Source organism: Lynx canadensis, chromosome D1 (assembly GCF_007474595.2).
Source record: "Lynx canadensis isolate LIC74 chromosome D1, mLynCan4.pri.v2, whole genome shotgun sequence".
Taxonomy (NCBI): Eukaryota; Metazoa; Chordata; class Mammalia; order Carnivora; family Felidae; genus Lynx; species Lynx canadensis.
In genome coordinates, this window is record NC_044312.2 from 113960171 (window position 1) to 113985832 (window position 25662).

A 25662-nucleotide genomic window follows, 5' to 3' on the forward strand; every position below is an offset into this window, starting at 1 on the left:
CGCTCCCACCCACCGACTTCTCAGCCTCCATAATCACGTGAGCCCATCCCTTACGACAAACCTCTTTTCTATGTACACGCACACAGTATTGCTTCCCTAAAGAACGCTGATGTAAACGCTGTGCCCTTGGAACTGTTCCAGGGGTCCGACGTCAGCACAGGAGGGGGTTCCCAAGGGCCACGTCCACGGAGGCCGGCCTCCAATCTTCTTCTCAGGCCCAGTGCCCATATCCTCCCAGTGGGACAGCCCTCTCCACGCCACCCCCGTGAGTGAGCCCCGGCCTCCTTCCCTCTACCCCCGTGAGTGAGCCCAGTGGCTCCCTTTGGGCCCCGTCCTTCCAGGCCCTTCTGCACTCACGTCACTCGCCGGCCTCCTCCCTGGCGATCTGCTTTCCTGCGGCTCCTGTGCTCCCGCTGGGCCTCGAACGCCTGGTCCTCAGGACGACCACGCCCTAGCGAGCGCCCCCAGCTCCCTGTGAGTCTGCACAGCCAGCAGGCACCCGAGGGCCTGCGGCCACCCAGCTGCGGGCTCAGTGGCTTTTCCGGGTCAGGGGCTCCGGGGCGAGGGCTGACCACACCGCAGGCCTGGCCCCGAAGCCCAGGGTGCTTGTTTTTCCCTTGCATGGGGTCTCACGGGGCTTGACCAGCTCTCCTTCACCTTCAAAGTGTCTTTGGGAACACGTGTCCTCCAAGGTCACCTCGAAGGGAAGAAGACGCTGACCTCACCCTCCTTGCTTGTCCTTGGTGAAACTCAGCCACGTGGCCGCCTTGACCCCACTCCCTCGGGGAGGCTGAGAAACGCAGCGGTTCTCTTTGCCCAGGACGTGGTGACCTGCTGACCCGCGTGCCCCCTCCTTGCCCCCAGACACCTTCTGTGCCTCCCCGAGGCCCGTCCGGTCACAGCGTCCATCCCCGGGTCCGGAACCGCCAGGTCGTGGGCACAGGGACGTGCCTTCTCTTGGTCCAGCAGCTTGAGTCAGGGGCCAGTGACCCCAAAGCTTGAGTCAGGGGCGCCCGGCCGGCTCAGTCAGTGGGGCGTGTGACTCTTGATCTTGGGTCGTGAGTTCCAGCCCCACGTTGGGGGTTACCGACTCATTATAAGGACACGACTCAGGAACAGCCACACGGGAGGCGTGCATGCAGGTGGCGAGGTGCCGCGGAAGGGGTCCACGCCCCTGTCTGGGGGCGCCCCCCTCCTGCCACCTGCACGTGTTCACCAGTCGAGCCCGGGGGCTCGGGGCCTGTCTGGCGGTCCCGCTGGGTGGGCCTGGGTGATCTCACAGCTGGCCACTGGTGGGTCTCCCGCCCTCTCCCCTCCCGGGGGCTCTCAGGACGCCTGGCCTCCTGGGAGGCCAGTCTCTGTCCATAAGCCACTAGTCACTGCAGGAACACACCTGGGACACTGTCAACACTGCAAAACCAGGGGTTTTAGGGAATGTGTGCCGGGAACTAGACAAAGACCCGATATTCATTTTTAATGACATCACCGGCCACTCCTTGGCCTTTGGCCGCATCCTTTACAGCAAAATGATCATAAAAGTCCAAAGCACGCGACTACACTTGGTCCGGCTGCTGTCCCGCCTCTCCCGTGGCTCCCGTGGCTCCCGTGGCACTGCGCTGGGAGGCAGCATCATCTCCTGCTGCACGGCCGTCATTACATAGTCGTTTCAGTCCCCTTGCCTCAGCTGCTACCGTTCTGTTTGTGCCCTTTGGAAGGGACCCGAGCCCGGCCTCCTTCTGGCCAGGATGGGGAACGCCTGCCCTCCGAGCACCGCTGTCCCCATGAGGACCGGGCTGCCGGGCCACTGAGGCTGTTCCCGGCACACCCGGCCCGCTCTGCACGGCAGCCCCGCCCCTGCTCCGTCCACTCTGCCCCCGGAGCACTCGGGGACACCTGCCTGTGGCTTCGTCTCCTTCCAAGCCTGGAAGGCGTCCTTCCGATGGGCATTGACGGGTCCTACTCCAGCTCCCACGGGGCCCAGCAGCAGGCACATCTCCGTCCCCTGTCTCTCTGGACACAGGGCCGGGCTGCTGGCCACTGCCCACGAGTCCACAGAAACCAAAGGCAGGGGCTCCTCCCACCTGTCCCATTCTTCCCTCGCAGCTGGGCAGGCCGCAGGCGGGTCAGCCCTCGGGGCGGGACCCTGTCGCCTCCCTCCACCGGCACCCGGACTTCCGAACAGGACAGCCCAGCAGCTCCGGGGTCACGGGCACAGGGCAGCGTCCCAGGGTCATTGCTCGAGGGGTACGGTTGTGTGCTCGCTGTCTGACGGTGGCGGGTGGGGGCCACCTCCCGGCGGACCCCGCGTCCGCCCCCAGGACCCCGTCCGGGAAGAGACACCTCACCGACCTCCTGCTCTCTCCAGCTGTTGGCGACCCTCTCCTGGGCCAACTGCGGCCTCACCGTGGGTTTGGGCGCCACAGCGCATGGGGCTCCCGTGTCAAGGAGGCCTGGGGACTCCTCACCTCAGGGAGGGTGGAGCCCAGCCACCCGGCCTTCCCCTCGGTCTTTATCTTGATCGGGCGCCTCAACGTGGCCCCCAGACTTCCAGGTCTGGTTTCTCCTAGTGACCTCTGTCTTCCTGTTTCTTTCACCCCACCCCGCCAAGCTGGGACAGAGAGGCCAGACTTGCTGGGGACACTGCACTGGTGGGTCACCAGCCCATTGCTTGGGCCCGCCCAGCCTTGATGGTGCTATATTAAGGCCTTGGTTTTGCCCCTGCACCCGCTTGCTTGCTTGCTTGCTTGCTTGCTTTTCTTTCTTTCTTTTTTCCTTCCTTTTTCTTTCTTTCTTTTTTCTTCTTTCTTTCTTCTTTCTTTCTTTTCTTTCCTTTTTCTTTCTTTCTTTCTTTCTCTTTTTTTCTTCCTTCTTTTATTCTTTTTCTTTCTTCTTTCTCTTTCTTTTTTCTTCTTTCTTTCTTCCTTCCTTTTTTTCTCTTTCTCTCTTCTTTCTTTCTTCCTTCCTTCTTTCTTTCTTTTCTTTCTTTTTTTCTTCCTTCCTTTTTTCTTTCTTTCTTTCTTTCTCTATGTTTATTTTTGAGAGACGGAACACAAGTGGGGGAGGGGAAGAGAGAGAGGGAGACCCAGAATCCCAAGCAGGCTCCAGGCTCTGAGCTGTCAGCACAAAGCCCAATGTGGGGCTCAAACCCCCAAACGGTGGGATCATGACCTGAGCCAAAGTCAGACGCTTAACGGACAAGCCCCCCAGGTGCCCCAGCTGTTCTCTTAATAACCGTCTGGAGATTCCCTCGCTGCTGAGTTCCGTGTTTGTAGAGCTTAACTACATCCCCTTATCTTCTTTCCCTCTTTCCCCCACTGCTGTGCAGAGGACACCTCGCTGGTTGTGATCTTTCAAACACATTCTGCAGGGCACCTGGGGGGCTCAGGTGGTTGAACGTCTGGCTCTTTGTTTCGGCTCAGATCGTGGTCTCGCGGTCTGTGAGTTCAAGCCCCGTGTCGGGCTCTGCACTGCTAGGGCGGAACCCGTTTGGGAGTCTCCCTCTCTCCCTCTCTCTGCCCATCCCCGGCTCTCTCTCTCAAAAATAAATAAACTTGAAAAATTATAAAATATGTTTTGTAAGCTGTAGAGTGACAGGCTGACCAGAGCAGGTCTAGAGGACAAATGCACATGGCCGGAGACCCTGGGCTGTCCCCGAATGCAGGACCCAGGAGACTCTGGGGTGTCCTCACCTGGGGACAAGCTCTTCCACTGGAGGAGGGCCACGGGCTATACATGAGGTGGGAACACGCTTGCCTCCGGAAGCATGTGTGCGTGGGCGTGCGAGGGGAAACGCAAGAGGAGGACGGTGGGGGGTGTGGCCACGTGTCCACTGTCTTGCCTGCCCGTCCTGTCACAGAGGGTTCTTCCCTTTTGGAGGACCCTCCTTTGCTGGTCTTGGTGGCGGCAGGCCCGACCTCCCCAGAAGGAGGTTAAACGGCCCCGACATTCCTCTCTCCTTGGTCAGCTCTGCCGGGGCCTCGGCCTGGGCTGGGCCAATCCGGGGTTCCACCTGGGACTTCCGATTTCGAGCAGAGAGTGAACACCCTCAGGGACGGTTGGAGAGAACGGAGAGAGGTAGCTTGGGAGCTACCAGCGGGAGCAGCCTGGAAACCGGACCGTCTACGGAGCCCTCCTGCACACACCCCACGAGTCTCGCCTTCGGCCCTGGCACCTGTGAACACCCCACCGGAAGTGTGGGGTTTCTGCCAGAGACACGAGGTTCCCAGTGGGCCTTCTGCAGCCACAGGAACCCTTGCAAGTGAGCTCCCCGGCCGGGGGCAAGGGGAAGTCAGAGGTCTCAGCACAAGAGGACGGGCCTGCCTCGCCGGCTCGGACGTGAAGGCCTCGCATGAGAAGGAACGGAGGTGGTCCGCTGACGGCTGGCAAGGAGGGGGCCCTCGGTCCTCCAGCCGCACGGACCTGTGTCCAGCCAGCAGCCGGACTGAGCCTGGAAGTAGGGTCCCCCGGAGCCGGCGGCCCGTGGGGCGCCCGGCCAGGCTCGGCCCTGGGCTCTGACCTCGTGAGACTAAGCACAGTGCCCAAACCTGCCCCGTGGCTTCTCTGCTCCGACCACTTCCCAGTCTGTTCCCGCGGAGTCAGTGAGTGACCCCGGTCCCCTTGTCTGCTGAAACAGAGCTGGCCTCCTCCTCTCCTTCCCCGTCCCTCCGCGCCGCGGCAGAAAACACGTCGCACCCTCCTCGTAAGGCTCGTGTTCAGGCCCGCTCAGCCTCTGTGGGCCGACAGGTGGCAGGACAGGTGGTTGAAGCAGCGTCAGCTGTCCTGGAGGAACTGAGGGCCCCCTGAGGGTCTGCTCGCACGCAGGCGGCCATCAAGAATGTCTGCTTCCATCGGGTGCCGGAGTGCGGGCCCCCCCGGGGAGCGTCTGAAGAAGCTGGGCTCCTGGGGCCGGCAGTCACGGGCTCTAAGAAGCAGAGGGGACTGTGAGGCTGTTCTAGAATGCACCAGGCCCCGGGCAGGACGGGAAGGCCGGGGCAGAGTGGCGGGGTTGGTGAACACCAGGAGGGCCTTCTTGGCCGCTGAGCCTGGGTCCTCCCTGCTCCTGGTGCACGGGGAGCCCTGGGGCTCCCCAGGATCACAGGTCTTGGCCTGGGACTAGTGCGGGGCCCCAGAAGCATCTATCTCTCGGTGCTGGTGGAGACAGCACTTGTGAGGTCGGGTCTCGGTGAGGAGTGGGGTGAAGAGAGGGGCGTCTCTGGGGGGCTGGTCTGGCAGCTCTCCAGCTGTCCCCCTCCCTCCACATGGCCAGCCACCCCCAAAGCACCCGCCTTAGAGGACCGGGCTACTGGTCCGGGGGTCCCAGCGGCCGGGGGCAGTAGAGACATCCCGGGAGTGGGGAGGGGCAGTGCTCTCTGGCCAGTGAGCACCCGGACGCCTCCACCTGCCGCCGTCTGCACTCGGGGGGGTGAGGTGGGGGCAGGCGGGCGGGCTGGGACCTACCTCCGGCTTAGGGTGTACTTGCCCCTGCGGTCCAAGCCGCAGCCAGAGCGGAAGGCGAACCAGAGAAAGGAGCTGAGCAGCACGGCATACACCTGGGTGGGGGGGGTGGGGGGGGGGGCGTCAGCACAGGCACCGGCGGCTCCAGTGGGGCGTGCACTGCCTCCCTAGAAGGGTCTGGGCTCTGCGGGGCTCCCGCCCGTCTCGGGAGGTGGGCACCGTCACCCCCCAGACTGCGTCCCTGGGGTCGGCAGCGTCCTCTCTGGCTCCCCGGTGTTCCCCCAGACCGGAGATGCTGGCCTGGGGCTGCCCCGTCTGCCCTCCCGTCGGGGTGGGGGTCCTGTGGATGCGGGGCAGGCGGTGGGGGAGGGGTGCCGAGGGAGGGCGGGCGTACCGTGGAGGCCAGGCCGATGCCAGTGAGGGTGGAGGCGATGTTTCCGTAGGTCCTCAGGAAGCTCCTGACCCCCACCAAGCAGTCCTGAGCAGAGACAGCTCGTAAGGCGCCTGCCCTGACTGCCCCTCCCCTGCCCGGGGTCGAGGGCCCCCCCCAAGGCAGAGACCCGCGGTGCCCACCGAAGGCGAATGCTGGGGTGATGGGAAGTCGGTGGGGCCTGGGGGCTCTGGGGAATGGCGTCACAAACAGGTGAAAAACGGACGGACAGAGCAGACCTCTGTGGGGACTAGAGGTCGCTGCCCCGGGGTCCAGCGCGTGCCTTTCTTAGGCGTCCCCTGAGCAGCCTGTGCTGGGTCATGCGTCTGGCTGCCATGGGCAGGCCGGCTCTCCCTCACTCCCTGGCCCGGGGCTGGGTGCAGAGCATCAGTGAGGGGAGGGGTGGGGGTGCTGGCCGACAAGAGGGGCAGAGAAAGCACTGGGGGAGAGGCCTGGGGTCCTGGGCATCCCCATCCAGTGCTTCCCCAGGGCACGGCTGCCGCAGGGGCTCTGCCTCCAGAAAAGGGAGGTGACCGACCCATCTCTGAAGCACTCAGATGGCGGCATTTGGGTCTGGGGAAGATGTTGGCATTTGGGGCGGCGGCAGAAAGGAAGCACATTCGGGATGTTGTTCTGAAGGCTGGGATGGGGGAGGGGAGGCTGGCTTGCCGTCCGTGTGTGCATCTATCTGCCCCCGTGTTCGCTGGGCCCTGGGCCGCAGGACTGACTTCAGCTGGCTGGGAGGTTGGGACCTCTGGCTCCCAGGGCTGCTGGAAATGGTCCCAGGAGCTCGGGCCGCGACGCTGCAGCCTGGCCTGGGTGCCCTGGGCGGGGGGGGGGGGGGGGGAATGGCCCCTGATCAGCCCCTACTCCCCCTGCGGCTGCTCCTCTTGGAAGGCAGGCTGGGGGCCAGACCACCGTCAGGGACTCCACCCCAGCCCCTCCGGCGCCCTCTCCCGGGGTGGCTCCAGCGCCCACCCCCACCGCCTGAGGCCTTTACAGTGGGGACCCCGCCATTCTGGAAGGTCGCCAAGCGGCCTGTGGCCCAGCTTTGCAGACGGGCGCCTGAAGCCTCTTCCTGGGTGGCAGAAAGCCCCCTGCCAGCCCCGCTGGGCCCTCCTTTGCCCTCGCCCCTCCCCTGCACGCCGCCCTCCCTCCCCTGCTGGGCCCGGAGCCCTAGCAACCTCCTGTCTGTTTCTTGGAGGACGGCCAGGAGCCTCTGGCCCACAGATAGGGGTGGGTTTGTTTCCCGGACATGGGGGAGGGGAGCAGGGAAGGCGGTGGGTTGGAGGAGGGCTGGTGGGGTGGTCGGAGGGAGGGCCACGTCCCTCTCTGGGGAGCAAGGGACTTCCCAGCCTCTGTCGCCGAGGCCCTTGGGCGGGCTGACTGGGGCCGGGCTGTTCCTTCCCTCCGCGAATGCACTTCCGGCTCCTTCCGGAGGAGCCCCCTCCAGATCACTGTCTGTCTTCCACCTCCCTCTATGCTTCTGGAGGCTTCCGAGGGCAGGCCTGGCCTTGGGGAGCCCCGAGCTGAAACTGCGTGAGGCAGTGGAGGCGTGCACGGAGCCTGGGGCCGAGTCCAGCCCTCACTGCTGCCTCCAGGAGCCCGGGGAGGGAGAGCCCAGGGTCCCGGCTGTCCTCCTCACCTGTCTGGTGGCCTCCTCTCCTGGACACAGACTGACCTCCGTGCCCCCCAGGAGGCCGAAAGGAGAGTTCTTCCCACAGCACAGGAACTGCAAGAACACGGCGGGGGTGAGGTCCCCTAAGGGTCAGCTACAAGTGGTCACCACGGCCGCCCGCCCGGGACGGCTCACGTGCCCAGCTGGGCCTCTCGGGCTAGGACCCTGTGGCCACCTTGCTTGATATGCTGTGTTATCGCCACCTTGAAATTCTTCATTTTTTGACAAGAAGCCTTTTTAGTTTTGCTTCGGGCCCCCCAAATTAGGTAGCCAGCCCTGCCCGGGTCAGAGGGAGAAGACGAGAGGTCTTTGTACCCCCCGTCCCCACGACCGAGAGGGCGTTGGTGGCCCGTGTCCTGGGACCCCCTGCTCAGCATCTGGCCCGGCTGGCTGACTCTGGGAGGGCACCCTGTACCCATTTTTGGGGTTGCAATCCACCTGGGGAGGCCGAGTGTCCCGGAGCCGCCCAACGAGGAGGAGGCCACCCCCCACACGCTCACCGTGTCCTGAATGGCCACCAGCTGCTGCCGCAGGGTGACGGACGAGCTCCTCACTGCCTGGTCATACACCAGATCGTAGGTGTCTAACACGGCATCCTCCACCTGCACCGAGAGCATCGCGGGAAGGCCTCTGTGCCGGAGAAGCCCCTTCCCTATGACGGACGCAGCTCCCCAAAGGCGGGCCTGCCCCCATGTGCCTTCTAAACAGTCCCCTCCTCCTTCCAGCAGGCAGAGCTCCCTGAGGTCTCCTGGGAGGCTGGTCACAGCAGTCCCCGAGGCTTCAGCTGGGGGGTCTTTCCCCACAGGAAGGGCCACCGATGCCACAGTCCCGCTCTGGGGCCGCGGTCACCTCCGGCTCTGATCTTTTGGAGCGTAGAAGGCCTGGCCGAGGGAAGTGGCCGCCCTACTTCTGTTGATCTGGAAATGGGGGTGGGACAGGGAAGGCTGGCAGCCAGGCCTGGGCAGAGAAGGCTGGGAGGAGCCTCCTGCCAGGAGCTCAGCTCCCCCCTGATGGTCTAGGTCTCTCCCCAGAACCACGTGGTAGGCTCTGTAAAGCCAGGCAGCCGGGCTCCAAGGAAGAAGCCTGGGCATCCAGGGCCGGCTCTGAGCAGACAAGGCAGATAACGGAGAAGGAAGGTGCGGACAGGGGCCTGGCCCGGTTCTGTCTTCACCTCGCACCCAGCGTCACCCAGACCTCACTGCCTCTATCTTCCTAAGCACCTGTTCTGCAGACCTAAATGCCCACCTGTTGCCAAATGAGTCCTTTGAAGACAAACGGGAATCTCACCACCTTTAGGAAGGCTTCCCTAACTGCCCTGGGGTCGATGGTCTCCTGGCGTGGGCCAGGCTTCTTTGAGCTCCCCTGTCCTGTGATGCCTCCTGTCCCTTCCTAGAGACCCTGAGCCCTCCCCTGCCCCCTCTCCACCCTGTGCTGTTGTCACACTGACAGCTGGGACACGATGGCTGCTCAGGGCTGTCCCCAAGGCTGGGGGTAAACAGATGACCCAGCATGACCCACATGCTCCCCGGAAAGGGTGGCTGTCCTGCTGGCAGCCTGGAGGACCGGGGTAGGCGGGCCACAGAGGGTCTTTTGGCCAGCCATGTCCAAAGCCCCTGTGCCTCAACAGGAACCAGAGGGACGTTCATCAATCCCTCCACACCCACTCCTGGCACTAAGGGACCCTCCCATTGAGACACTGCACTGCAAGCCATCCCAAACTGGGTCAGCTGGTTTCCAGCCAATCGCTGGGAGGTGGGCAGTGCACTGGGCTAGAGGGCAGGCGTCAGGCTGGCCAGCACCGCAGTAGGGCCTGGCTGGTGGCCCTCTCTCTGCCTCTGTCTCTAGGTATAAAACGAGGGGAGACCATGAAGCCACTGTGTCCCCATGGGAGGGCGTCCCTGTGAATCTGGGGGCCTGGGAGAGTGGGCCTAGGGTCAGCGGGCAAGTGGCTGAGTCAAGGAGGCCAGCTCGGACCGCCCTCCTGGTTGCATCACCCCCACTAGGGCCCAGGGAGTAGCCGGGTGGCCCACGGCCGGCCCTCGCGATTGCAATCTTGGCGTAGGAAGAAAATGTGCTGACCGGGGTCTGTCCCCAGGACCCCAGAAGCAGGAGGCACGGGCCCCGGCTTCAGGCAAAGCCACGCCCCTCACCCAAGACCCCGGGGCCTAGCAGTGGGGGCCCAGCTGGACCCTCCCCACAGGCCTGGGCATCTGTCCCCGTTACTGGGTTTGGGGGTGCTCTGGGAGCCTGAGGCCTTGTTTCTCTGTGACAAAAGGGGGGGTCACCTGGTGGTCTCGGATGCCTCTGTGCTTCCTGCCAGGGTCCCTCCTCCTTGAGCCTGACCTCCAGGACCCCAGGGGGGCCCCCTAGGATGGGTTTGGAAACACAGGGGTGGAGGGGGTCTTGGGGTCTCTGGATCCGTACCCCCCAGACAGTGCTCCTCTCAGATTCCCACCTGGTCACAGGGTGGTGACCCCAAATGATGCTGGGGGGGTGGTGCACTGTCTAGGGTAAACCCCAGGCAGAGAGGGGCAAAGAGGCATTGACTCAGGGCAATGTGCCCTGGACGGTGACCCCTGGGCCTGAGTACCTCCTCTATAGAACAAGGCCATGACCATCAAACCTGGCCTGGTGATCCGGCCTCCTCCATCCGAGGAGCACGTGAGGGAGAAACGAAGAAGCCAGGACCAGAGAGGGTCAGCACAAACCTAAAAGCACACCGTACAAGCCAGGCCCAGTCTCCTGACCCAGCTGCCCCTGGGGGCCTCTGCTTCTGGGGGCCCGGGCAACAGAGACCCTGGGGCCACTGGGACTTAGACACACAGGCAAGAAATCCCGGCTTGTCACCTGCTGCCTGCACAGTGTTTTGCCAGAAACCGAGTACATTCTAGCCAGACTGGCCTCGGTTTGCCTGGGCTGGTCCTTTGGGAGCACACGGAGGAACTGAGGCCCAGCGGAGAAGGGATCACAGAAAGTCAGGGCAGACAGGGTCTATGCAGCAGAACTCTCCCAACCTGGTCTGCAGTCCCACCTGCTGGCCCCTTGACTTCTCAGCCTGCTCTCTCATGGGTGAAGGTTGGGCCCAAGGGCCATCAGGATCTTGTCAACTGCTGGGGACCGCGGAGGGCCTGTCTCTTGTCCCTTTGGCCTCAGCCAGGGAGCAGCTGGGCTAGGGGCTTGGACCCCTGGGCCTCCCTCTCTGAGCCTCTTGGGTACCCGTTTCCTCTGCCCAGACGGGGGGCCTGCCGTGCCCCCCAGCCCTGCTCTGGGAGGGGGCCAGCCCCACTCCCCAGGCAGGCTCTCAGCTCCGTCTCAGGGCTCTGGATTCAGACAGAATTTCTGCAGGGCCAGGCTGTCCTGGCCCCTGTGCCCGAGGCGCTGCCCCCAAGCTGTGGTCTGGCCTCTGTCCCTTGGGTCAGCACCCAGGCCTGCGGGCTTTGAGCCTGGCTCATGTACGCTCTCTGGGGACTTTGGCCCTGAGGACTGAGTTATCCCAGAGCTGGGGCCTCCCCCCAGCCCCCAAATCGGGACGGGGCCCCCTCTCACACCCTGAGTCCATCCACACTGTGCTGAGATAGCAAGCACACAGAGGACAGCAGCTGACGGGCGGAGGGGGGACAGACATGGGAACCACCTCCCGTGGGGGTCCACCCCCCACGGGCATCACCGCCCCGATCACCGCCAACACGGAAGCCCTGGGGAAGAGCCCACCCCGAAGTGCCACCAGGAGGACAGCCCTGCCCTTCCGTGGCCCCCTGGCTGCCCCTGCTCCAGGGCTGAAGGGTGGCTGTCATCTGGGGATAAGGCCTGGACACCGGCAGGGCTTCTGGGCCAGTTTCCGGAACACGGACCTGTCTATTCAGTCCCTCAGGTCAGCCGGCCGCCCCTCCCCCGCACCTTACCCCCTTTCCAACTCCTGACCCCCGGGCCTGGGGGGCTTCTGAGGCCTGTCCCAGCCTTCAGGTCCCAGTCCCCCCCAGAGTGGACTTTACCTGGCTCAGGTACCCCCTGCTGTGTGATGCTTGGGGGTGGGGGTGTGCGGGCAGGCACTCACCTGGGCAGGGTTGTGGAATCTCCAGAAGGCCACCTGCACCAGGGTGCAGAACGCCAGGGCAAAGCACAGGAAGCCCTGGGGCGGAAGAGACGACGGTCACCCTGTGCGGCCCGACCGGCCACCTCGAGGCTGGGCCTGGGCCCCCTAGTGCATGGGGTGCACATGCAGGCCGAGGAAGAGACCTGGGCTGAGGGCACACTGTTCCCAGCCCTTCTGGCTTGTTTGCGAATTCTTCCCCTATTGGTCATTCTGGCTCGCGGGGGCCCTTCCGTGGCAGCGCCACGTCCCCCCAACCCCAGGGAAGGAGGCAGTCCCCTGGATGATGGGAGCCCCCACCCAGTGGGGCTGCTTCCAGGGGCGGGCGCTGGGCTGAGATGCGGATCTGGGAGAAGGGTCCAGCGAGTGGAGCACAGGGGTGGGGGGTGGGGGCTTCTGCAGGCGCACAGCAGGGACTGCTCATTTCTTCTTGCTTTCTGGAACATGCCTCTGGGTCAAGCCCCAGCCTCTGCAGCTGGGCTTCTGTGGTTCTGGCCGGAAGGAGCTAGGGCAGGTGGGGCACCCCCAGGTAGGGGGAGTCTGGGCAGAGGCCCGCCTCCTGTCTTCACCCCCTGGGACCCCAGCGTTGGAGGAGATGGAGTTCTCTGGGGGGAATGGCTTTCCATCATCAGTGCCCCCACGGTGCCCTCCTCTCTCTGGCTCGGGGGTCTGGAACTGTTGAGCCCCTGCTGGCCGAGGCCAGGGAGTATTATGGGCCCCTCCCGGGAGAAGTGTGCACGACCCGAGCTTTTGTGGGCAGCTTCAGAAGGTCACCCGAGACTAGGAACCCCGGCTCACATGCCGCCCTGGGGATGTCACCCCCACTGCAGCTTGACCGGCCACCTGCGTGCCGGTGACCCTCAGACCTGGGACTCCGGCCAGGTCTCCTCCTAGACCTCTGGGCAGTTCGGCTGGCTGCTGACCACACACCCTAGGTGTCCAGAGGCCCGCTGTGTGTGCCTCACCTCCCTGCCGTGCTGGCTTTGTGAGGGCACCGCCGCCCCGTGCCGCGGGGGACAGTCCTCCCGGGACCGTCTACAGCCTGGGGCAGACTGCGGCCGGGTTCTCCCCACCCAGCCACTGCCTCGCTAAGGATGACACCCAGGAGGATCGATGACCAGTGGAATCGAGAGATGCCCTCAGACACAGACACACGGACACTGGCTGGGCGGGGCCGGGACAGAGAAACGGTCCATGTCAGGGGCCTCCACCAGGTGCCGGGAGAGAGCAGGCCACGCCCACCAGTCCCCAAACTTGGTAGGAGCACTGGGACCTCTGGCTCTGCCCTGGGGTGCGTGGTGGGGGGCGGGGGGGGGAGCAGGCAGCCCCCTGTCTTCCCCTGCTGCCTCCTGCCTGCCTGTCCTAGAGATGGCTCCACCTTCCTCCCCCTCCTCCTCCTTCTCTTCCCCCTCCTCCTCTTCCCTCCTGCCTCTCCTCCCTCTCCGCTTCCTCACTATCCCTCCTCCTCCCTTCTGCCTCTTCCTCCTCCTCCCTCACATCCCCCTTCCTCCCCTTCTTCCTCCTCCTCCCCCTCCTCCTCCCCCTCCTCCCTATCCTCCTCCTCCCCCTCCTCCTCCTGTTCCCCCTCCTCCCTGACTGGCTGAGGGCCTCCTTCTCCATCTGGAAACCATCGCTCAACACTGCCTCCCAGGATGGGGGCCCTGAGCCAGCTCAGGAGACCAGCATTTTCCAGAAATCGCTTCGCTCCTCAGGAGAGAGCACGCCACCTCCCTCCCTCCACTCGCCCGCCTGCAGGGAGGGCCTCTGGCGGCCCCAGGCCCACCTCACCTCCCCAAGGGCCTGCGCAGCCTGGAGCCGCTGGGTGCGGCCGGCCCAGCGCCAGCATTTGCTTTCTCCTTCTAAATAAAAACCATGAATAAATCAGCCGCCCTTTGGGCTCCGCTCATTTCCTGCTGAGAGGCCCGCGAGGGGCGAGGCTGGAGGAGGTGGGAGCGGGAAGGGGCGGGCGGGGGACAGTCGGGAAGGGTCCCCCCGCTTGCCAGTCCGTCCACACGCGCTGCTCGGCGTGTGCAGACGCACGGCCGCGCCAGACACCGCGGCGCACGAAGGTGCACGCGCAGGGGCGGCTCCCTGGCGCGGGCCCTCGGGGGCATCGGGCCGGGCGCCCAGGGAGGGGGCGGGGTGCCGCAGGCGGCTGTCGGCTCAATCCCGGTGCCGGTGCCCCTGCCCCCTGCCCACAGGCCAGAGCGGAAGGCGCCCCGGAGCATCTGGACGGGGAAGAGCCGCCGCGGGCTGGGGATGCCCGGATCGGGTGCCCGGAGCGCGAACTGCGGGAATGGGAGCGCCTCCCGCCTCCCGAAGCTTTACCGCTTCGGCCGGCACCACGGCGCCCCCTGGCGGCCGAGGCTGCCGCCCCGGCGCGGGCCTCTCCAGGCGGGCGTGCGGCCTCGTTCTCCAGCCTCGCCCCGCTGGCAGGCCCCCAGCCTTAGGGCTCCGCTCGGGGCCGGGGGCAGTCCACCCGCCTGTCAGCTCCCTGATCCGGGCCTTAGGGCTCCTGGTCACACAGACGGACGGCCCTGCCAGTGCCCCAGTGCCCCCTCACTCCTGCCCGGCCTACCAGTCAGCGGGGAGCCGGTGCCCCTCGAGCCCCCCCTGGGACTGCAGCTTTAGGAGAGGCCTGTGTCCCTACAAACCAGGAGTCATTCCCCAAACATTTGCTGACACGGGCTGGGTGGAGAACCCTGCCAGCCCTCGGCGAGCCCCGGGGTGGCTGGCTCCCTGGCTGGTGACCCCATGAACCGCTCTCAGGGTAGGGGTGGGGTCTGCAGGAGGAGAGGGCTGGAGGCAGGAGGGGGGGTCTCCTAGGGGGTAGAGGGAGGCCTGGGGGACCCAAGGGGCTGCAGGGAGCCTGCCCTGCGGGCAGCGGAAGGGGCTCCCGGTGTCGAAAGGCTCTGTGTCTGTTTCTTTGCTGCGCCCCAGTTACTCTGTAACTGTGTAGCCCCCCCACCCCACCCCGCGCTTGCATCTGAATAAACAAAGAAGCCACATTCTCACTCCAAGGGGGAGGCAAGAAACTTCGTCATCCTCCAGCTTTGGTCCTAGGCCCCAAGCACGTGAGAACGTCTCAGCAGAAGCGAACATCATGTTCCGGGACGTCAGCTGCGGACAAACCTGGGAGGCACCGGCGTGGGCGCCCCCTCCCCCTCGGTGATGCTCACCTTTGACCAGACCCTACCCTGGAGTCCCGAAGAAACACGTACCCCGGACCCCTTTGCCAAATCAAACCTGAGTGACGGAGGGACTTTCTCTCTGTCCTTTCTGAGCCTCCCCGTCTCCCTCCATCTTCTCTGTCACTGACCCTGATATTCAATAAACTTTTCACTTCCTCCCGCTCGCCTGTGACTTCTGTCCTGTGAGAAGCGGACGGCCCTCCTGGCTGGTTCTGCGGGACCCCCTCAGGGTCCTTGGGCCTGGCCTGCCTTTGTCAACTGGACTCCGTGCTGGGCCTGTAGGGAGTCCCGGAAGGGGCCCAGGCTGGGGGGGCATGTGCTGGTGGCGGCGGTGGGGGGGAGCAGGTGAGAGCCCAGGGTCCCTTAGGAGAGGAGGGTTCGCACCAGAGGGGGCAGGACGGACGGGCCTGGGGAGGCAGGGATGGGGACAAGGGGCCGCCGCTCTGGAGTCGGATAGAGCCTCCCCACGGCTGCAAGGGAGCAGTGTGGGCTCCGGGCCGCCTTGGGGCACTGCATGAGCCCCAACTGACAGTGATCTGGCCACCAGAGGGGTGGGGGGGCATATCCCTGCCTCCCCGCGTGTCCTCGTAACAGGAAATGGAAGCCGGTTCCCAGAGCCTCCAGCATGATGCAACCAGACCTCCCCGGGGCCTTTGGCAATGGCTTCCAGGCCTGGGAGGGCCGACTCTGCCCCCTGGATGACGGAGTAAAGGAGGCCTGGCAGAGGGGCCCTGGTTGGCCCCGGTGGATGGGGGTCCCAGCTGGCGCACAGCCTTCGGACCTCTGTCTCTGTTGCCACACTGTGAGGGGTGCTCCCAGCCCTCCCCGCTCTTGATCCCGCCCCAGGGGCTGGGGGGCTGGGGGAGGGGCAGCGAGAACTCACCCCAGCCATGAGGCCCCCGGCCTCCCTCACGGTGGCTACAGCACCCAGCACGGCGCCCAGGGTCAGGAGCCCAGCCAGGCTGATGCTGGTGCAGAAGGCTGGGTGGGGAGAGAGAGGAGGAGGTTAGGGGTGTCCCGGACGGGGGTCCGGAGTGCACAGGGCTTGTGTCTGAAATCCGACCCGAGGGTACACTTGGGGGGTGGACTTCTGGGAGCTCTGAACAGGTCCACACGCCCCCTCAGGCAGGACGTCCCGCCCACCACCCACTCCCTCTCCTCCCAATGCTCAGAAGGCCAGAGGGAAGGCGGAGTTCCAAGGCCCCGCCCCCCACTTCTGCTTCTGCAGTCGCCCCGGCTATCTCGGAAGCCACCAGGCAAGAGCGGGGTGTCTTATCGGTCCAGGCTCAAGACCCAGGCTTCCTGCTCCAGGATTCCGGCTTCAGGGTAAAAACTGGGGCCTAAGGGGCAGGAGGCCTGGGGCTGGGACCACGGCCCGATCCTGCGGGCCTCAGTCTCCCCCACGGTTGCCTTCCTTGGCGTCCTGTGCTCTTGCCTGAGACCAAGCCCCCAGAGTGCATCCAGGTCCGGGCCCCTTTGTCCTGGAGCAACGCCTCCAGGACACGAGGCCATCTGGATGCTACGTGATAGTCCCGCTTGTCCCCAGGCCCCCAAGGGAGGGCGGGAGACCTAGGGAGAGGCAGAGGCTGTGTCCCGGGCCCTGGCTCTGCCCAGTGGAGAAGGACCCCGGGGTGGCCCTCTCTACCCTGACCCACTGCCTGGCCCAGCCTGGCTCCACTAGGAGGCCCTCACCCCAGCCCAGGATGCCCCCCACGGCCTTTGCACCTGCAGCCTCCCCCACCCCGACAGGACCTCACTTACCCCAGCGGCGTGTGGCCTCATAGGGGGTCCTGTCTGAGGATGCGCGGCCGACGACAGCAAAGTGTGTCCCTAGGTAGTTGACAGCTGCCATGGCGGCCATAGAAAGGCCCAGTAGCTGGGGGTGGGGCAGACCCGCAGTGTGGGGGCAGGGCTGGGCGCAGAACGGGGCCCCAGAGAGCAGGGTCTGGGTGTCCTGGGTCCACTGGCCAACCTCCCTCAGCTTCATGGTCTCACTTGGGACAGGCTCACCTTGTCCCAGACACCGCGTTGCACACACAGATGCACCAACAACACACTCACTCCCCACCCTCCCCCACCACACACATTCCTTTTCCAGCCGCCGAAAGGACCCAGAACCTTGGGTCATTCTGTCTGCACAGTGGAGGATGGGCCCACCCCACCCCAGCAGCCCCCTCCCCCTGCCCCCTGCCCCCTCTGACCTGCGCTGCCTGGCTAGGCCCCCAGGGGCGTCCTGTCCCCACAGTCACCTGCCAGGAGCCCACCACCAGGGGCTCCAAGTGCATGTCCCAGGGGCAGGATAGGGACAGCAGGGCTGGGTGTGGGGGAACCACAGTCCTAGAGATCCGATAACGTGTCCCGCCCCCCCCACCCTTCCCGCCTGACCAGCCTGTTACCAAGACAAAGGAGCTGGTGACCAGCAGCTGGCACTTGGCCACCCTGACTCGACTCCAGGACTGCATGGTGGCCTCCTCCGGTCCCTGCTCCTCTTCCCTCCTTCCCTCCTCCGCCCCTCCCCGCCCACTGTGGTTTCCAGCTGGGCAGGGGCCTCTGACCACATCTGCCCGCCCAGGAGGTAGGTTGCGTCCTGCGTGTCTCTGTGTTTGTCAACACACCCAGAGAACTGAGCCTCTGGCTGCCCCAGAGGACACAAAGGCAGCAGGGGAGGGGTGGTGAGGCCAGCTCCTGCCACCCCTGCTGCCCCCCAGCCCTGACCCAAGGCACCAGGACCCCTGGAGGGATTCGGGGCCTCCCCCGAAGAGTGTGGCCTTGTTCTCGGCGTGGACGCAGAACACATCCTGGGAGGAGGCGGGTGAGCAGAGAAGGTGCCTGGGTAGGGGGTGAGCTTCCTGTCCTGGGAGCATACAAGTGGAATCCTGCCCCAGGCTTGATTCTGGGAGGAATGTGGGAGGCAGGATCTAACGCGAACATCAGGATTGGTGTGCCATCTTACAAAACATCATTTGAAATGTTCTGTGACGACAAAATATTTGGAAAGGGAATTTGACTTTCAACGCCTTCGTGGCACAAAGGGGTGATTTGGAGCAGAGCCATCTTGGGGGCACCGGGGAGGACCGGGGCCCTGGTACCACGCACCCGGCTGGGAGGCCCAGGGAGGCTTTGTCCAAACCTGAGTCTGTAATTGGACGATTCAAACCTGAGGGTGAGGCAGGGCCACAAACTCACATGGGGCTGTGTCCCCCGGGGGGGACACGTGGTGAAGACACTGTCTGGGGTCCAATCTTGGCCGGTTTGTACCACTCGGCCGCTGTTGTGCTCCTCAGGGAGGCAGGGCTGACCGGGCGGAGCAGGGGGCTCACCTCCGTGCTGGAACGGCTCCCTTCTGGTGTCTCTCATGTGGGGTCCCCCCTGGACACTGGGGACCTCAGCAGGGGAGGGGGTGCCCCTGAGAGCTGCAGGCGAGGTCACCCCTTGGCCTTCTGGAAACCAGCGTTTCCGGCCATCTCCTCCCACCCGCTGCTAAGAACAGGGGCAGCCGGGACGCCTCCCCCATCCCGGTGCCCCCAGACCCTCCACTCTGGTCCCAGGAGTACCCCCCGGGTCTGCAGGGGCACAGGGGCATCTCTGATGACTGTGGCACCGCTCCAGATCAGCCCAGGCATGACCCAAGAGGCGGCAGGAGTGGGAGTGCAGGATCCCGGGTGCCTCAGGGTGCCGGCCGTGGGGACTGGCCAGCTTGACGCTCTCTTGGCAGAGGTGAGCTGCTCACTGCCGTCACTTCTCTCCAACTTTGGTGAGAGACACAGCGCCTGGCAGCCTCTCGGGAGGCAGTGAGGTGACCCTGCCTGCAGCCAGACCCCCAGGTGCCTCCATGCTCAGTTTGGAGAAAGGCTTTCGGAACCGGGCCTGGGTTCCTGGCCTTCAGACACTTGCCCGTCTCCTCCGGGCACCTGGGGCGGCCACTGACCTCCGGGAGCCGTGAGGGGGCCTAAAGCAGCAGGCCGATCCCCGAGGGGTGGCCCGGTGGGACGCTGCCCGGCCTGCGCCCCTCAGACCCCGTCCTGACGGTGGCCCCATTGCGAGCCAGCCCCGGCCTGCCTCCTGCTTTCTTTTCCACGGGAGACGCTGGGCGCGTGTGGGAGCACGTGCACACATGTGTGCATATGTGCGTTATATGTTATTTGCTGGCCGGCGACCTCCTTTTTCCTTCCTCCTTCGCGACCTCATCTAATAATTAATCCGGTCATTGGAAACTGTCATAGGAGCTGACTGAAAGTGCCCCCAGTGGCCAAGGCTGGGACAGCAGAGACCCGGCTCGGGGACGTGGCGCTGGTCGATAGCCCCATAACCCACCCTGTCACAGACACCCGGGCGCCCACACTGGGCAGGTGGCCCATGGAGGAGAGGAACGGGAGACGAGACCAGGACACCCGCCGGCCTGGAGAAGCCCAGGTGTGGCTGTCACAGCGACGTCCTTCCGGAGACCACAGCCCGGCCGCACCTGACGCACACCTCCGCCAGGTGAGCCGGGCCAGCATCGTGGGGACGAGGCAGGTGGGGAGCAAGAGCCCGGACGTGATGGGGTGGGAAGGGCGCGTCACCCTGTGGCCCTCCCCCCAAACCCACAACCCCGCCTGACCGTGACACACACACCAGACAGACCCCAACTGGGACGCGCCCCACGATGTGGCTGACCTGTCCCCCTCGGAACTGTCCGGGTCATCAAAAACTGTCAGAAACCTGAGGACCAAGTGTCCCGCGGTGCCCTGGGTGAGAACCGGGGATGGAAGCAGGACGGTGGGGAAAGACAAGAACTCTGCGTAGAGTGTGGACCTTTAGTTAACAATAACGGGTCAGCAGCCATTGATCCGTTGTGACAGATGTCCCAGACCCACGTCAGATGTTGGTGCCAGGGGACAGCTGGCGTAGGGGGTGCGCGAACTCTCTGCACGACCTTGGCAACGTTTCTGTAAACCTAAAGCTGTCCTACAATAGCTTTTATTTAGAAGCGTGGTTATGTCCAGAACCCCAGTCTCAGCACCGGGCGGTGGGGGGGGGGGGGACGCAGTGGTGCTGGTTCTGCCTGTTCACTCACTGAGCCCTGAGCTCCTCTTCCCCCGCTTACCCACCCCCAGTCCATTAATTGCTCATCCACCAAGACTGTCACCTGTTCGGTGACGGCACCTGCCCACCTGCCCACCTGTCCACGTGGGACCCGCACAGCCCCAGGAGCCCCTCTTCCCCCAGGAGGGCCCACCCCAGGCTGGCAGGGCACACGTTTGGCCTGGCCTGGCAGCGGCCGAGCCACACCCAGGCTCGGGGCTCCGGGCCCTGCTCCATCCCCCCCCCCCAAAGATTCTGGGACAGAGCTTGTCCTGCCCATGAAGGGGTGGGGTAGGGCCCATGGAGGGCTGCACCCCTGCACGCACGCAGAGGGGGTCGAGGGGTGCATCCACCTCACGGGTGCCAGCGCCGCCTCCGGAGGGGCGCGTGGGGCCCCAGGCGCCCTGGAGCCCCTGCCCTGGGCCCAGGCGTCAGCAAGGAGTGTGGACTGGGCGCTCCCACCCGGTGGGGCCCAGCCCCCCCAGCCCCCCGGGGGCCCTCACGGCAAACATTTCCAGCCCACTCCTGGAATTTATTTAACCCGCGGTGAAACAGTGCCCGATGACGAAACGGTGCAAAGCACTCACTGTCAGCGCCGCGTGGCTCCGGGGCATATCCACACCCCTGCCGGGGGCCCGGGGCCACTCAGGCTGCAGACCCCACACCCCAGGGGGTCCCTCCAACAGGCCCTCCAGGGTCGGGGTGGAGCCAACAGCCGAGTGAGGAAGGGGACAGGACAGGCCTCCGCACTCAGGCGGTGAGCTCCGTGGCCGCATCCTGCCGACCGAACGCTCTGCCCCCCCCGGGTTCGCAGCCGAAGCCCGGGCCTCAGGGTGATGGTGAGGGTGAGTGAAGGCGTGAGGGTGGGGTCCGCGATGGGATGGGTGCCCCCACCCCCCGCCCCGGTGACGACCCGCAGGGAAGTGCACACGGGAAGGGGGCTCCCCAGGAACCGCGTGCAGGGGCCCCGGCCTCGCAGCTTCCAGAACCTTGAGGATAAACGTCTGGGGTTGCAGGCCACACCTGTGGTGTCGTGGTGCGAAGGCCGTGGCAGGCCATCACACGTGCACCTCGTGTTTACGGAGCACCTCCGAGCCAGCTCTGGGGAATCCAGTGAGGGAAGCAGATGTGGCCACCGGCCTCGGGGGGCCCATCCGGAGCGGGGAGGTGGGGAGGCCTGGGGAAGGCTCAGGTCGGGCAGGGGTGAGGCGGGGGTGGACCTGGGTCCTGGGGGCAGAGGCATAGGCGTGTGGGGAGGCGGTGAGAAAAAGAGAGGGAGCAGTCACCTCCCGGCAGGAACTCTGTCCGGTCGTCGCCTGCCTATAGGACACACAGTCTGGAAATGCTGGGGCCCGTCCAGGTGGCAGGAGGGATGGGGGACGAGAGGCGGGAGGCAGAGGTGCTGGAGGCCTGGGTGGGGGCAGGCAGCCGAGACCCCGTTCTGAATGCCCCCCCCACCCCCCGGCGTGCAGCCTGGTGCCTGCAGAGGTGACCCAGGACCAGCTCTGGCCAATCACAGTGGCCTTCCCTGCCCCCAGTGGTGGGCCTTGAGGTTGGATATGTGACCCTTAAGGGCCACTCTCTGGGTCAGGGGCTGCAAAGTGGGGCCCCCAGTGGTGCCTTCCCTGCCTCACGGAGCCACGTAAGGCTGAACGCCAGGATGAGGGGAGGCAGGGACCCCCAGGCCTGTCCCACCCCAAGGACCCAGCTGACCCTGGGCAGCACATGCTACATCGGCTGAGGGCTGCCGTTCGCACAGGCCGGCATGAAGCGAGGTCTGAACGGGGTGTGGTAGAGCCAGACCACAGCAGACGGAGGGGGGTGGGCACCGAGTCAGGAAGCATGGAGGAGGGCTGTTGGGGGGGGAGGGACGGCCACACTGCTGACGATGCAGGTAGGGGTGGCCCGGCTGGAAGGCCCTGGAGCCCTTGCAGGCCTGTGATGGGGACCCATGATCTCAGCTACTGGACCGTGTGTCCCAGAATCAACCTGGAAGGACAGGAGCACGTGACAAGCTCTGGGTCAAGGGAGGAAACGTCCCACCTGAATCCCGACAAGAGAGACACCCCCCCCCCCCCCGCCCCGGGTCAGCTCCGAGACCAGAGCCAGTTCACGGCCCCAGGCCCCGTGCTTGGAGGGAGGACCCCCGGCACGGCTGCACACGTCCGCTGGCCACCTTGTCCCCGCCTTCCGCAAAGGACCTGCGGCGTTTACCGGGGCGATGGTGCCTCGGGGGAGGGAAAGAAGCAGCCTCTGGGGGGCACGGGGCCCTGGCTCTGGTCCGACCCCGATTCCCAGAGGCCCCAGACATCCCTGTAACCAGCAGTCGGGGCTCACGGGGGCCCACGGACTTCTAGCCCAGGGCCACCTCGCACTGGGGCCAGCGGGTCCCCCCCACCCCCCAGTGCGCGGCCTCCTCTCCAGCTCCCGGAAGCGTAAAGGGAGTTGACATGCTCGGCAGCTGGCAGCTCCCCACGTGGGCTCCCCGACTGTGGAGGGAGGGCCGTCGTGGCGGGACAGGCCCAGGGGAGCCTCCGGAACCACGTGGCCCCAGGACGAGAGTCCACGCACAGCAACGCCGAGTTCCCGGGGGCCGTGTAGACGCTGAGCCTCCACCCGGGACTTGATTCCCGGCATGCCCCAACCCCCTTGCCGGCCCGGGCCCGTGAGGGAGGCAGGAGGGTCCTGGAGGGCGGGTGACGGACCACACCAGCCCTTCCGGGCACGGCTGATGGCTGGAGCCGATCGAACACCCCGTGACAGCCGTGAATCTGGTAAAGTCTTTAAAAAAAATAATAATTATTTGTAAGATTCTATTTTTAAGTAATCTCTCCACTCAACGTGGGGCTTGAACTCACAACCCCAAGATGGAGAGTCACAGCTCCACTGACTGAGCCAGCCAGGCGTCCCCCCAAAATAGATTTTAGTTTTTAAGCAGCTTTGGGTTTACAGATATCGGACAGAGAGTTCGGAGACACGGCCCTCCTCCCCACACAGCGCGTCCCCCGTTACTAATATCTTGCATTCGTTGGGGACACGGTTGCAATCGATGAGCCAATATGGACGCGTTACTATCGTCGGAAGCGTACAGCTGACACTGGGGGTCCCTCTGGGGTGTGCATTCCGTGGGTTTGAACCGATGCACGAGGACGCGGATCCACCACGACTGTCACGCGGGGCAGTTTCCCTGCCCCAAACCCCCACGCTCCTTCTGTTTATTCCTTGCTGCCCTTGAGCCCCCGAGGGCACGTGATCTGCGCCGCGTGTCGTTTTTGCTCTCGTCCAGATGTCACCGAGTTAGAATCGTGCAGTGAGCAGCCTGTTCGGACCGACTTCCTGCACTTAGTGAGATGCCTTTACGTTTCCTCCACGGCTTTCCACGGCTTTCCACGGCTTCCCAGCTCGTTTCTTTTCGGTGCCGAATAACATTCCCTCGCCTGGACATCTCACAGTTTATTTATCTGTCCACCCGCTGAAGGACATCTTGATGGCGTCCGGGCTTTGTCAGTTGTGAACGTAGCTGCTGGGATTATAAATAAAGCTGCCGTGAATGTCCCGTGAGCCCGCGTTGCGTGGTCGTAGGTCTTCGGCTCCCGCGGTAAATACCGGGGAGCGGGGCTTCTGTGTCGCGTGGTAATGGCGTGTGGAGTTTTCTCAGAAGCCACCAGACTGTCTCCCAAAGCGGCCGCCCCGCTTCCCATTCCCACCAGGAACAAACGAGAGTTCCCGTCGCCCTGTGTCCTCGCCAGCATTGAGTGATGTCGCCGTTCTGGCTTTGGGCCGCTCCAGCGGGTGTGTGGAGGGAGCTCACGACTGTTTTGATGCGCGTTTCCCTCCCGCCACGTGACGTGGAGCACCGTTCCGCGGGCCCGGCGGCCGTCTGTGCGTCTTCCCTGCCGGTCCGTCTTAAATCAGGCTCTTTTCTTCCTCTTGAGCTCTAAGGGTCCTTTGCACGTCTCGCAGGCGAGCCCTTCGTCAGGTGTGTGTTTGCCAATATTTCCCCCGGTCCCTGCGTCTCCTGGTCTTCACCGGGTTTAATTGTAACAAAGTCGAACTTCGCAGCCATCCGGCTGGCGAGGCATCTGCCCCCCTGGTCGTCCCAGTTTGCACGGCTGGAGGGGCCACATCACAGGTCTGCACCGATTCACGGCCGGCCGCTAACTGTTTGGCTGGACGGTCAGGGACCCGGAATGAATGCAGTTAGAAAACGGGCCGCAGGAGGTCTGGGGAGGAGGGTCTGGGGAGGAGGAGCGCGGCTCGACTTCCCCGAGAGGGCACGGGACCTGAAGGTGTTTGTGAGCCACGTGAGCACCTGCTGAGGGGCTGACCGCCTCCACCGAGGGCAGTCCCAGCTACCGGGGAGACAGGATGGCCGCTCCGTGGGACAGACAGCCTCCCTCCGCGGCCGCTGCCATCGGCAGGTGGGTTCGGGAGCCCAGGTGGGGGTTGTGCCCCGAGACCCCGCGGGGACGAGCCCTGACGCCCCCATGCCGTGCGGGGGCCCACCGGCTCCCCTGAGGCAGGCAGTGGCCGCCCTGGACGGCCTCCCCCAGGGACAGGGCACCACTCCGGCCTCACTAGGGCACACTCTGATTCTGAACGCGGATCCGCTTTTCCTGACCACCGCGCTCCTGCCCAAACTCCCGCTGCCGACTTCCGGAGCGCCTCATTCGCGATCACGGCGTCTCACGCACCCCTATTTCTGGCCAAGGAGCGCGTGGCCCAGCCGGCGGGGTGGGCAGCGGGCCCCTGCTCGTGCAATTCCTAGTGGCCTTTTGAAGTCTGGGCCGTGGCATCTGCTGAGTGACAGCACTTTGCGGGGCGGGGACAACGCCCTGTAGGATGCAGGGGACGCTCTGAATCAGCTCAGATTCGTGGCTCCAGAGTCGTGGGGGTAGTGGCTGGGATTTCTGCCACCCGATGGAGCCCCACCACTGAGACCCTGCCTTCCCGTCCCACCACTCCAGGCTCTCCAGGTCTGGAAGTCCGAGTGCCTGCGGGAGGGGCTCCCACTCAAGGACACACGACCGTCGGTTACACTGGAAGCCGAGACGGCCACCGGGCCACCTTGGGGTCCTGGCACCGGAGAGACGGCAGGCAGAGGGGGGCTCACCGCGCAGGCTGGGGGGCCAATCCTCTTGAAGGGAGGCTGATGTCACACGATGGGGTTGAGGAGTATGTTTGTCAGGGAGCAGAGTCCCTGGAGCACCTCGGATTCCTCTGTCCCCTTGTTAGAGTCCACGGACATCACAGCCATTGGCCCAGACCCATCAGGAATGACGGCTCGGGTCATCCGCGGAGCCAGGAGCCGCAACCAGCTGAGGGGCATGTCGAGACGGAGAGAATGTGGCATGGTGGGGGGGGGGGGGGGAGGAAGGCGTTTCTGATCCCGGTCGTCCACGCGGCCCACTGCACGAGGCGGCCTCGACAGTTGCTTGAGCTCCTTCCTGATTTGACGGGAATGGGTGGGACATGACTACCGTCAGTCACCAGGTTTTCTTCTCTGTCCCCCTCTCTGTCACACACACATCTGCCTCCGGTTCTCTGTCCATCTTCCTGTATTAAAGGTCACGAGTGGGGCGCCAGGGTGGCTCAGTCGGTTGAGTGTCCGACTTCACCTCAGGTCACAATCTCACAGGTTGTGAGTTCGAGCCCCGAGTCGGGCTCTCTGTGGTCAGCACAGAGCCTGCGTCGGGTCCTCTGTTCCCCTCTCTCTTTGTCCCTCCCCCGCTCGTGCTCGCTCTCACCCTCTGTC

General features: G+C 64.8%; 2 protein-coding genes across 9 annotated transcripts; one reads left to right on the plus strand and one right to left on the minus strand.

Annotated features, from left to right (window-relative positions):
- Positions 1-3557: 3557 nt before the first annotated feature.
- TSPAN32 (tetraspanin 32) lies at positions 3558-17323 on the minus strand. 3 transcript variants are annotated; one of them, XM_030331351.1, is made up of 11 exons: positions 17240-17323; positions 16605-16719; positions 15727-15824; positions 11617-11691; positions 8063-8164; positions 7530-7616; positions 6423-6708; positions 6028-6074; positions 5849-5932; positions 5458-5549; positions 3558-4921 (listed from the first exon to the last, which is right to left on the minus strand). In XM_030331351.1, the coding sequence occupies exons 1-11, from the start codon at positions 17303-17305 to the stop codon at positions 4771-4773; spliced, it is 1203 nt and encodes a 400-aa protein (XP_030187211.1). In that variant the 5' UTR covers positions 17306-17323; the 3' UTR covers positions 3558-4770. The 3 variants fall into 3 exon arrangements, with proteins under 3 accessions (XP_030187211.1, XP_030187213.1, XP_030187212.1); XM_030331353.1 differs by lacking the exons at positions 6028-6074; positions 6423-6708; XM_030331352.1 differs by lacking the exons at positions 6028-6074; positions 6423-6708; positions 17240-17323 and adding an exon at positions 17045-17143.
- Positions 17302-22745, plus strand: LOC115524756. 6 transcript variants are annotated; one of them, XM_030331381.1, is made up of 5 exons: positions 17302-17418; positions 19168-19325; positions 19461-19575; positions 20599-20626; positions 20666-20818. In XM_030331381.1, the coding sequence occupies exons 1-5, from the start codon at positions 17304-17306 to the stop codon at positions 20742-20744; spliced, it is 495 nt and encodes a 164-aa protein (XP_030187241.1). In that variant the 5' UTR covers positions 17302-17303; the 3' UTR covers positions 20745-20818. The 6 variants fall into 6 exon arrangements, 2 of the variants coding, with proteins under 2 accessions (XP_030187241.1, XP_030187242.1); XR_003972206.1 differs by lacking the exons at positions 17302-17418; positions 20599-20626; positions 20666-20818 and adding exons at positions 17444-17655; positions 18453-18560 and having other exon boundaries at positions 19067-19325; positions 19461-19784; XR_003972207.1 differs by lacking the exons at positions 20599-20626; positions 20666-20818 and having other exon boundaries at positions 17328-17418; positions 19067-19325; positions 19461-19784.
- The last annotated feature ends 2917 nt before the right edge of the window (positions 22746-25662 follow it).